This window comes from Miniopterus schreibersii (assembly GCF_964146895.1).
Source record: "Miniopterus schreibersii genome assembly, chromosome: 15".
In the NCBI taxonomy this organism is placed as follows: domain Eukaryota; kingdom Metazoa; phylum Chordata; class Mammalia; order Chiroptera; family Miniopteridae; genus Miniopterus; species Miniopterus schreibersii.
In genome coordinates, this window is record NC_138115.1 from 51,503,355 (window position 1) to 51,514,892 (window position 11,538).

The 11,538-nt window shown below is 62.2% G+C and overlaps 1 protein-coding gene across 1 annotated transcript; it reads left to right on the forward strand.

Annotated features, from left to right (window-relative positions):
* The first annotated feature begins 2,296 nt into the window (after positions 1 to 2,296).
* On the forward strand, positions 2,297 to 11,538 carry GRM2 (glutamate metabotropic receptor 2). The gene is made up of 6 exons (XM_081159505.1): positions 2,297 to 2,363; positions 4,091 to 4,600; positions 5,712 to 6,549; positions 7,511 to 8,586; positions 10,617 to 10,797; positions 10,998 to 11,538. Exons 2-6 carry the CDS (start codon positions 4,154 to 4,156, stop codon positions 11,069 to 11,071), a joined length of 2,616 nt encoding a protein of 871 aa, XP_081015631.1. The 5' UTR covers positions 2,297 to 2,363; positions 4,091 to 4,153; the 3' UTR covers positions 11,072 to 11,538.

An 11,538-nucleotide genomic window follows, 5' to 3' on the forward strand; every position in this document is an offset into this window, starting at 1 on the left:
GCTGCCCCTCCACTGCAGCAGCCCCAGAGGCTCCCAGCCTGCCTTTGTCTGCCTGCAGGGAATGCATTTGTGTCTGTGGCTCCAGCGTGCCTGTGTTCATGCTGTATCTGCCCAGGTGAGGATGTCCCATGGATGGGTCTGCTGGCAGTAGTCCTGGGTGAGGCTGAGCCCTATTGGGCATCAGGATGTGATTGTGGCTGGGCGTGGCTGTATGTGTGGATGGCTGTGTGGCTGTGTGCATGTGTTGCTGTGCTTTGTGTGTGTGTTTGTGGGTGTGTTACAGGGTGAGAGGCCGGCTGGCTAGGAGCATCGCTGTAGGGCTTTTTCCATACACTCTGTGTGTGTGGTAGTGTGTTCATGTGTAAAGTCGCCTTTTTCTGTATGTGTGCATGTAAAGCTATAGGCCTATGCATGAATACAGCTCTGTGTGTGTCCACATAGGGCAGAGGGCAGCTGGAACAAGCCTTGGGGGTGGCTTTATTGTTTATGAGCGTGCCCTCTGGCCGCATGTTTGTGACTGTGTGTCCATGTGTACAGCTGTGTGTGCACATTTAAAGCTGTGTATCACGGCTGTGTCTGCATGCACGGCTGAGTGTCTGTGTTTACATGTACTGCTGTGTATGACTGTGTCCACATGGCCAGCTCTGCATGTAAGACTGGGTGTGTAGCTGCATGTCCACGGGCTGGAGTGGGACTGTGCAGCCCACTTACTGCGGGCATGTAATGGGCCTCCGGGGCTGGCTCCATGTATCAAGTCCCGCGTCTTTTGTGAGGCTGCCTTGGTGAGTAGGCTGGGGCTGCTGTGTGGCTCCTCTACCTCAGCACCTGTCAACCCCTGTGCTTAGGGGCCTGGCCCGTCACTCACCTACCCTGGGGAGCAGTCACCAAGCCAGCCAGAGACGGTGAGAGCAGTCGGAGCTGGGAGACAGCCTGTCTCTCTTCAGCCAGTCTGACAGCTCTGAACCCTCATCTGGCTGCCACATCACCTCTCCCGTTAGTTGTTTGGGTTTGACGTGTTTGTGTGTTTCACAGCTGGGCTCTTTCTAGAGCGGTGTGGCATCAGGTCTCTGTGTCCAGGGAAAAGCCTGTCCTTCCTTGCTGACACCCCCCCCCCAACTGCTACACACACACACACACACACTCACACAGGTGTGTGTGCTGGAGGGCCTGGGCTTGGCATGTGCTCAGCATGTGTCTGAGCTAACCTTGCCTCTATTGACACCTGTGGAAGAAAGGACAGCGCCCGGGGGACGTGTGCAGGGATGCCATGCTCCTTAGCACTTGTTAGTGTGTGTGTACCTGCTGGGGGCAGGTCGCACAGGGCCCTCCCCATATCGTTCAGCACAGGCTGGCACTGCAGCTTGCCCGCCACCCTACCCAGGGCCGGCCTCCCCATTCTGCTGCAGGAGGGGAGTCCAGAGCATCTTGGAGCTGCCCTCCCTCTGCTCGGGCTCCAGCTCCCATTCCCTCCTACGCAGCAGCCATGGCAGGAGCCTCTTCCCCAGTCCCCTCCCTTTCAGATGCCCCTGCCAGCCCCAGCATGTCGCTCAGAGGTGACCCTGGTCCCTGGCCCTGCAGCACTCCCACCCCCTTTGCACACGAAGGTAGGGATTGGTGTGTGGGGGAGGGTCCGGGCTGGGTGGCTGGGTGTGTGTGGGAAGGTGGCAGCTTTAAAGGTCATCTGCAGGAAGGAAGAGGAGCCCCATCCTCTGACCCGCCCCCCCATCTCTTCCTCCTGGTGACTCAGGCCCCAGCTCTCGAATGGGGCTGAAGACATGCCCGCACCCCGGGCCTGGCGTGTGGGCCAAGCTGCAGTCCATGAGTCCGGGGTATGGACAGGAGACACAGGCTTTTCTAAGCCCTCCACCCATCTCCCACGCGTCCCCTTACCTATCCCCCAATGGCACCCTGTGACCCTAGGGCCACAGATAGATGGGAACCCATAGCACTGTGCCCACCTCCCGGGGCTCAGCGACCTTCCCAGCCCTGTGCCCGGTGCCCGCTGCTCTCTCAGACGCAGTGTGACCGCGGGGTGGGGGGGCCCTCGAGATCCCGCTCCGGCGCATAGCGGGAGCGCAGGGGGTTCAGCACCACGAGGCGGACAGCTCCGGGCCGCTGGCCCGCCAACCGGGCAGGAGGCGCTGGTTAGGAGCCTGGAGCCGAGGGAGGCGGAGGCGCGGCTGGGAGCGGGAGGGAGGGAGCGGGAGGGACGGAGGAGTGGCCGGGGGCGGGGGGCCGGGCCGGGGGCGGGGCAGCGGCGATTGAAAGCGGCGGGCGAGCGGCGGGCGGAGAGCGCAGAGCAGCCGAGCAGGCAGCGAGCGAGCGGGAGCTGGAGCCCCGCGCCCCCGGCTCATACGCGCCAGGTAGGGTAAGCCCACGGTGCCGCCGCAGCCTTGTCGTTCCTGCCCCCGCGTCCCGGAGTCCCGCGGGCCCTCGAGTTCTGGGGCGCCCTGGCTGGGACGGGCAGGGGCATCCAGACAGCGCTCGCCCGGAGCTCCGGAAAGCGGGAAGACAGACCCAGGCGTCCCGCATTTCTTCCCCACAAAACGCACGCCGCGCACGGTGCTCCTTCGTTCCTCCTGCCCCTCTGTCCGTTGGTCCATCTTTCTGTCTGTGCCTCTGTCTTTGTCTCAGTCTCTGGGGCTGGATTGCTCCCTGCCTGGGTTTTGTGGCCCAGGCCCCTGAGGTTGCCCACTTCCAGGGTCTGTCTCCTCCGGGGGTTCTGTCCCCATACGTCAGAGCTTTGGTCCCTGCCACCCTGTGGGAGGCTCGTGCTCTTGCCGGGTTTGGGCCACAGCCCCTGTCTGGGTCCCTGTCCCCATCTGTGTTGGTCTTCACGCTTGCCTCTCTCTCCTGTTGGCATGGTTGAGCTGCTGCTTTCGGCGGGTACCCACGGGATCCCAGTCCCCTACCCTTGCACCAGCAGGAGATGAACTTGGGGAGCTGAGGGGCAAAGAGAAGCTTCTGTAGCCAGGACATGGGGGTCCGTGAACTAGCGGCTGCCCTTCTTCAGGCTCAGTTCCCCTCTCCTAGCTGCCCGAGCCTCCGTGATCATGAGAGCCTGTAGGGCCCTAGGTGTCTGGGAGAGCAGCAGGGAACCTGATGGGGTGCAGAGCAGGGGGAGGAGAGGCTCTCTGAGGGCCCGACCAGGGTGAAAAGGGCCCTGACCCTGAGGATGGGGAGGTTGGAGATGGTGACTTTTCTGCTCGGTTCTGAGCTGGAGAGAAAAGGAAGACAGAGTCTCAAACAGCATTCTGCGTAGAGCTAAGGTGTTCGGAAGTCTCACCTTCGGCACTGTTTTGAGATTCTGACCAGATGAACTGTCCCCACCCCGGACACACACATATACTCACGTCTACATTCCCTGTTGACTTAGGACCTGTGGCCACCTCCGCATCCCTCCCTGGGGCCACCTTGCTGCCTAACTGCCCGCACCTAGTTTCAGTTGCTTCCTCAGTCAGGGGGACTCTGGAAATGGCTTTTTAAAAGACAGAGGCCAGGACCCTTGGGTGCTCACCAGGGCTCTAGTCTCCCTAGGAGTTGGAGACTACCCTGTAGAGACTCTTCCTTCCCTCTTCCTTAGTGGGTTCTTGGCCAACAGTGGCCCCTGTCAGGAAACCCAAAGCTCAGGATGGGCACTGGACCTTAAGTTTGTAAGTCTGACCCCGTCTCTGCTGCCAAGTTGTTGACCTTGGGGTCCTGGGAGGCTTGTGCAGGGTCTTGGACTCTTTGATTCGCACTGAGATTGGTGTTGGCTGGAGTCTCCTGTTTGCTCGGTGTCTCCCGCCCTCGCTGCTAAGTTTGGGATGGGCACAGGGCCCACCCCCAGACCTCAATCAGGGCAGGGCTGAGAGGCCAAGGGGTGTCCCAGGAGATCCTCAGCTTAGTTAGTGACATCGCCTCTCCCTGGCTCCTGAGTGCCTGCCTGGGAAAGGGGTTTGGGGGAGGGAGAGTCGGAAGGAGTGGCCGCTCTCAGATTCCACTTCTCCCTGTCTGTCTGTCTGTGGGTCTCTGCGGGAGCTGGGCCCCTTCTCATCTCTCTTCCTGTCTGTCCTTTCCTGCTCTTTGTCTCCCCCTCTCTTTGCCTCAGCTGCTTCTACCCTCGACCCCTGGAGGCTCAGGTCTGCTGGACCCACCCACCCCCTTTGTGGCCATGGGATCGCCACTTAGGCTCCTGGCCCTGCTGCTGTGGGGCACTGTGGCTGAGGGCCCCGCCAAGAAGGTGCTGACCCTGGAGGGGGATCTGGTGCTGGGCGGGCTGTTCCCGGTGCACCAGAAGGGCGGTCCCTCGGAGGAGTGCGGTCCTGTCAACGAGCACCGCGGCATCCAGCGCCTGGAGGCCATGCTCTTCGCGCTGGACCGCATCAACCGAGACCCGCGCCTGCTGCCGGGCGTGCGCCTGGGTGCGCACATACTGGACAGCTGCTCCAAGGACACCTACGCCCTGGAGCAGGCGCTGGACTTCGTGCGTGCCTCGCTCAGCCGGGGCGCTGACGGCTCGCGCCACATCTGCCCCGACGGTTCCTATGCCACCCAGGACGATGCCCCTACTGCCATCACTGGAGTCATCGGCGGCTCCTACAGTGACGTCTCCATCCAGGTACTGGGGGGCTGCTCAAATTGGGGCTGGAGAGAGAGGCCAGAGGTGGGGGCCCAGGTTCCTGCCCAGTTCTGTGCCTTAGTTTGCTCCTTATAAAACGAGATGCTTGCCGCTCTTAGGGTTGTGGTGGGAATTTAATGAGGTAAAACATGCACAGAACATATCGGGGGCCTGGTGAGTAATAAAGGCATAATCAATATTGGCTATTATTATTAACCCATTTCATAGGTGAGGAAACTGAGGCTTGGAGAGAGGCTGTAGGGTTCTCAGCCAAGGGCCTCCGGGTATGGAAAGGGGTGGAAGATAGAAGCCAGAAGCAGCCCAGGAGAGAGAAACAGGGAGGGAGAGAAGCAGAATGCATCCATGGAGGTGGGGGGATGGTCGCCTAGGGTCTCCAGAGTAGTTGCAAGTATAGACCTAGCTTCCCCCTTCAGGACCTGAGCCTCACCTGCTCTCATCTGCCACCATCCCACCAGGTCCTTGGCTGGACCGCACTCTTGGGGGCAGGTCCAAGCTGCCCGGGGGTGGGAGGGGGTGCCAGGCAATCAGTGGTAAGCAGGAAGCCTTGTTTATTTCAGGCTCAGGCATCCAGTGGAGACCAACCCCTTGGGCTCTAGGGGCCATGGGGGCCCTTAGATCTGGGTCTTCCTTCCTGGGGGAGCCTCTTCTTTCTCCCTCATCCCATCAGGATTGACTCTGGGGAAAGGTTAACTGCCCCAAACAGGTAGAGGGCCTGAGAGCCCTGAGCATCCCAGACGCCATCTGGCGCCTCCCTCTTCCTTCTGCGGCCAAGGGCCAATCTCTCTCCACCCACCGCTTGGGCTTTCCCTCGGCTCTCATTTTTGCTCCTGCCCTGTGTCTGAGCGGGGACAGCAGAGGGGTTCAGGTGTGGCTCAGGACCCTGGTGCCTCGGCCCTGGGTCTCTCTGTTCTGGCCCTTGGGAAGGGGTAGAAAGCTCTCTGTCCCTGAGGGGAAGCCACATCAAGACAGGATCTAGGTCTTTGGGAAGAGGTAAACCTCATGGCTGGTCACGTGACACTTGATCCCAAGGTCAGGTAGGTTTGGGGACACCTGTGTCTCTGATTGTTGCTCTCTCTGCCCCTCCCCCCAGGTGGCCAACCTCCTGCGGCTGTTCCAGATCCCACAAATCAGCTATGCGTCCACCAGCGCCAAGCTGAGCGACAAGTCCCGCTACGACTACTTCGCCCGCACGGTGCCCCCCGACTTCTTCCAAGCCAAGGCCATGGCCGAGATTCTCCGCTTCTTCAACTGGACGTACGTGTCCACTGTGGCATCGGAGGGCGACTACGGTGAGACGGGCATCGAGGCCTTTGAGCTGGAGGCCCGTGCCCGCAACATCTGCGTGGCCACCTCGGAGAAGGTGGGCCGCGCCATGAGCCGAGCCGCTTTCGAGGGCGTGGTGCGCTCGCTGCTGCAGAAGCCCAGCGCCCGCGTGGCCGTGCTGTTCGCGCGCTCGGAGGATGCCCGTGAGCTGCTCGCAGCCGCCAGGCGCCTCAACGCCAGCTTCACCTGGGTGGCCAGCGATGGCTGGGGGGCCCTGGAGAGCGTGGTGGCCGGCAGTGAGGGGGCGGCCGAGGGCGCCATCACCATCGAGCTGGCCTCCTACCCCATCAGCGACTTCGCCGCCTACTTCCGCGCCCTGGACCCCTGGAACAATAGCCGCAACCCCTGGTTCCGCGAGTTCTGGGAGCAGAGGTTCCGCTGCAGCTTCCGGCAGCGGGACTGCGCGGCCCACTCGCTGCGGGCCGTGCCCTTTGAGCAGGAGTCCAAGATCATGTTCGTGGTCAACGCGGTGTACGCCATGGCCCACGCCCTGCACGACATGCACCGCGCCCTCTGCCCCAACACCACGCGCCTCTGCGAGGCCATGCGGCCCGTCAATGGGCGCCGCCTCTACAAGGACTTCGTGCTCAACGTCAAGTTCGATGGTAATGGTGCCACATGGCCGGTGTCCACTGGGCGGCTGGCGTCCAAGGGTGGGAGGGGATGCAGGGCTGATGAAGTTTGGAGCCCAGGGTCAAGACGAGTAGTCATGCCAACAAGGTTGGCCTTCAGAGTTACGGGGGAATTGGGATCTGTGTGGACGGATGTTGGAGCAAGGCTGCGGCTGGGCTTGGTGGGGTTGATGTGGGGCTTGAGGTGGGTTGTCAGGACTTTGAGGCTGGATGGGGGACCGGCATGTGACTCCGGGCTACACCACTCCCCATGGGGCCTTGAGCACATCAGCTGCTAGCTCGAACCCTGATTTCTCACTGGGACCCATGATGATGATAGGGGTGTTGCTCCCTGAGTGTGGCTGGGAGACTTGAGGTTCACAGGGGTGGGGAGTAGAAGGGATTTGTGAGTTTCCTGCTGAGCATTTTCAGGTGACAGTGGTTACAGATGATGCTGAGGTTGGGATTCAGCTCCTTCTGGGACCAGTGTTAGGACTGGCGGGGCTGGAGCTGGGGTCGTCTATCACTGATAAGATTTAGCGGAACCAGGAGGGGACCTGTGGCCAAGTTTGGCTTTTGGGGTTCCCATGTGAAGTTAGGGGAGAGGAGTGTAGTGTGTTGTGATGAAGTTGGGGCCTGGGTTGGAAGGATTGGAGATTAGGTCCAGGGATGGGTTTGGGGGAGTTATGGTTGGAGGTCAGCGTGGGCTTCAGGTTCGTGGTGATGCCTGGGCTTTAAGGTTGGGGTTCCACTTGGGGCTTAGGGTTGGGGGTTGTTGCAGCCTCTCATTCGGCAAAACGGCTGGGGGTAAGGTCGGCTTTAGTGTGGGGTGCGGATCGGAAGGACAAGGACCGGCCCCAGCTGTGGGATCGGGGCTCCGTGTCAGGACGAGGGTTGGGGCCACATCAGGATGACCCGCCAACCCAACCCCCTCCTCCTCCCCTCCCCCGCCCAGCCCCCTTCCGCCCGGCTGACACCCACAGCGAGGTCCGCTTCGACCGCTTCGGCGACGGTATCGGCCGCTACAACATCTTCACCTACCTGCGGGCCGGCAGCGGGCGCTACCGCTACCAGAAGGTGGGCTACTGGGCAGAAGGCCTGACGCTGGACACCAGCCTCATCCCGTGGGCCGCGCCCTCGGCCGGGCCCCTGCCCGCCTCTCGCTGCAGCGAGCCCTGCCTGCAGCACGAGGTGAAGAGCGTGCAGCCCGGCGAGGTCTGCTGCTGGCTCTGCATCCCCTGCCAGCCCTACGAGTACCGGCTGGACGAGTTCACCTGCGCCGACTGCGGCCTGGGCTACTGGCCCAACGCCAGCCTCACGGGCTGCTTCGAGCTGCCCCAGGAGTACATCCGCTGGGGCGACGCCTGGGCCGTGGGGCCCGTCACCATCGCCTGCCTGGGCGCCCTGGCCACGCTCTTCGTGCTGGGTGTGTTCGTGCGGCACAACTCCACGCCGGTGGTCAAGGCCTCGGGCCGGGAGCTCTGCTACATCCTGCTGGGCGGCGTCTTCCTCTGCTACTGCATGACCTTCGTCTTCATCGCCAAGCCCTCCACGGCCGTGTGCACCCTGCGGCGCCTGGGCCTGGGCACCGCCTTCTCCGTCTGCTACTCGGCCCTGCTCACCAAGACCAACCGGATCGCGCGCATCTTCGGCGGGGCCCGCGAGGGAGCCCAGCGGCCCCGCTTCATCAGCCCCGCCTCGCAGGTGGCCATCTGCCTGGCGCTCATCTCGGGCCAGCTGCTCATCGTGACCGCCTGGCTGGTGGTGGAGGCACCGGGCACGGGCAAGGAGACGGCCCCCGAGCGGCGGGAGGTGGTGACGTTGCGCTGCAACCACCGGGACGCGAGCATGCTGGGCTCGCTGGCCTACAACGTGCTGCTGATCGCGCTCTGCACGCTCTACGCCTTCAAGACCCGCAAGTGCCCCGAGAACTTCAACGAGGCCAAGTTCATCGGCTTCACCATGTACACCACCTGCATCATCTGGCTGGCCTTCCTGCCCATCTTCTATGTCACCTCCAGCGACTACCGGGTGAGCTCGGGGGTGGGACACCAGCCTGTCTGCTTCCTGGTGTCTGGTTTAATCTTCCGATAACTCGGAGGCTCCAGCAGGTTACAAGCTCACTCGGGGCGGGGCACACAGTGTGTGGTGGCCCAGCGGGGACTGCACCCTGAGGAAGGCGGGAAGGCCAGGAGGCGGAGGAATTAGAGGGAGCTGAGGACAGACTTGGGGACTTGGATGCCATCCCCTGGTCTGGGGGATGGGGGTGCAAATGTGTCTGATGAACGGAGGCTCTGCCCTGCTGTGCTGAGGGCTGGCCTTGGGGGGAGACCTTGGCTCTGTTTGGGGAGCCAGGGGATTGACTGGAGCTGGTGGGTGACCAGGGGATTGACTAGAGGGCCAGCTCAGGAAATGTTGCTGACTGGTTTAGGTTGACAAAGGCCCCCGTGAGAACGCAGAAGAGGGTGTGTGTGTGTGGGGGGGAGAGAATCAGGAAATGCTTCTTTCATTTTTTTATTGATTTTTAGAGAGAGGAAGGGGGAGAGAGAAACATCGATGTAAGAGAGAAACATCAATCAATTGCCTCCCATATGCGCCCCGACTGGAGATCGAACCCACAACCTGGGCATGTGCCCTGACCTGGAATTGAACCCAGCACCCTTTGGTGTACGGGACGACACTCCAACCAACTGAGCTACCCGGCCAGGGCAGGAAAAGCCTCTTAGAAGAGGAGTCCTTGAACTGGGCTCTGAGGACAGGCAGATTTGAAGAGGTTGGGGTAGAGATGATGGGGGAGGCGATTGGAGCAGAGGGTGGGCACTGCCCCCTGCATCGAGGAGGGAGGCACAAATGCTGGACAGGGAGGCGGAGGCGGAGGCGGAGGTGGAGAGCTGGAGTGAGGATGGCACGGTTAGGGAGCCACGCGGCTCCAGAGGGTGCCACCCCGGACGCCCCTTGGAGCCGTGCCGTGTGGCGTGGTGCCCCCAGAGCTGTGCAACTCTGGGCTGAGAGATGAAACCAGGGGTGGCAAGGAAGGTGAGGCAAAGAGGGGACAGAGATCAGGATACAGCCCGTGAACACTGGACCCCCGTTGGTGGCTTCCAAGCAAAGCTCTAACTGGCACCGAGTGTCCCGGTGGGTCTCCTCAGCTTCAAGGAGCCGCTTCAGGTGGGGGGTCAGGGAAGCCCTGTCTGCAGAGGCGACAGATGAGCTGGGCTCTGAGTGGTAAAAGGATCGTCTTGGAGCCTCCCCTCAACTGGAGTAAACTCTGTGGCTCTCCCCATTTTACAGCCGACAAGACACGGAGGCTCAGGGAGGTTCAATCCTTTCCCTGAGGGCACTCAGCTGGGGCGTGTAGGGCAGGGCCTGAACTGACAACCTTAACAATTAAAGGAGCAGGAAAACCGAGACAAGAGCCCCTGCCAAGGCCCTTCCCCCAGGGCAGAGGTATGGCGGGCAGTCGGGGCCAGGGTCTGCTGGGCTTGGCTGCTCCTGCACCCGCATCCGCACCCCACCCGCACCCGCATCTGCCTGGGCGGTGGCGGCCGGGGCTGGGGAGGGAGTCGCTCTCACTCGCCTGCATTTGCATAGGATTCACATTAGCATGGACTCACCTGGGACACAGGCAGAGTACTCACACGTGCACAAACACACACATGCGTGTAGACACACACCCCTGTGTTCCTGCACTCACACATCAGCCTACCTGGCACACACCCACATCTCCCCACTGGCCCTGCACCTGTACCTGGGCCCACACACCTGCACACGCTCACCCCCCACAGACACACGCCCAACAGATACACATGCACCCAAACACATGCACTCCGTGCCTGCGTCCCTCCACACACGTGCACACACACTCCCCCTGTATGATCACCCCGCAGCCGACACTTTGGCCCCCTGGGAGGACGGTCCACCGGGGCGGGTGCTGAGACTGTGCCCAACCTCCCTAGGACTCCTCTGGGGCTTGGCGAAGGGCCGGAGGCCCAGGGCTGGGTGCTGACCACCCCCCCACGCCCAGGCCTTAGGGACAGGCTGACCCCGACCTCCCGCCGCAGGTGCAGACCACCACCATGTGCGTGTCCGTCAGCCTCAGCGGCTCCGTGGTGCTCGGCTGTCTCTTCGCGCCCAAGCTGCACATAATTCTCTTCCAGCCGCAGAAGAACGTGGTCAGCCACCGGGCGCCCACCAGCCGCTTCGGCAGCACCGCGGCCAGGGCCGGCTCCCGCCTCGGCCAAGGTCAGCGTCCGCCCTGACCCTCTCCTCCGCCTGAGCCCCTCCCCACCTGCTCCTCAGCGGGGGCCACTCCCGGGGCTGCTGAGAGTCCTCAGCTGGGGACAGGAGAGGGTGCGGGGTGGGGCCCTCCCTCTGCCCCCTGCTGCCCACCCCCTAAGGAGGGCCTCGGGAGTCAGCCCCAATCTCCAGCTTCCTCTCCCTAGAGTCTGGCTCCCAGTTTGTCCCCACCGTTTGCAATGGCCGAGAGGTGGTGGACTCAACGACATCATCACTTTGAGGACCCCACACCCCTGCTCAGCACGGCGGCTCCCCGGGACCCGGTGCAGACGCATGGCCAGAGCCAGGAGGAAGTTGGCTGGAGCACTGCAATAATGCCAACCCCACGCCCGCCCCAAGCCTCCTACCCACCTACTCACTCCAGCCCTTCGGAGTCCGAAGGCGGGTCCTTGGCCGGGAGCCTCTGCAGCCTCGCAGCTGCCCCTCCTTCCAGGCCCAGGACTCAGACAGAGCCAGCCAGCGTCCGCCGGACCTTGGAACAGGGCGGCCGAGGGCTGCAGGCCCCAACCCCAGTCAGCAAAGGTGCTTCCAGCCCTGCCCCTCCCTCCTCCTAGGGCCTTTTAAATTTTTTATATAAGTTATTCTGGGATGGGGAGGGGGTTTAGGATGGGGGCTGTCCCTCCCCCGGCACAGTAGTTTGTCCTGTGGTTTATTTTGTATTATCTGTAAATAAAGTGTCTTTATTTT

Excerpts from the sequence above, each read along its gene's own strand:
- GRM2 (XM_081159505.1), top strand. The coding sequence starts at position 4,154 with ATGGGATCGCCACTTAGGCTCCTGGCCCTGCTGCTGTGGGGCACTGTG. Across the intron at positions 4,601-5,711 it reads ACAGTGACGTCTCCATCCAG|GTGGCCAACCTCCTGCGGCT; the intron begins GTACTGGGGGGC and ends CCCTCCCCCCAG. Across the intron at positions 8,587-10,616 it reads TCACCTCCAGCGACTACCGG|GTGCAGACCACCACCATGTG; the intron begins GTGAGCTCGGGG and ends CTCCCGCCGCAG.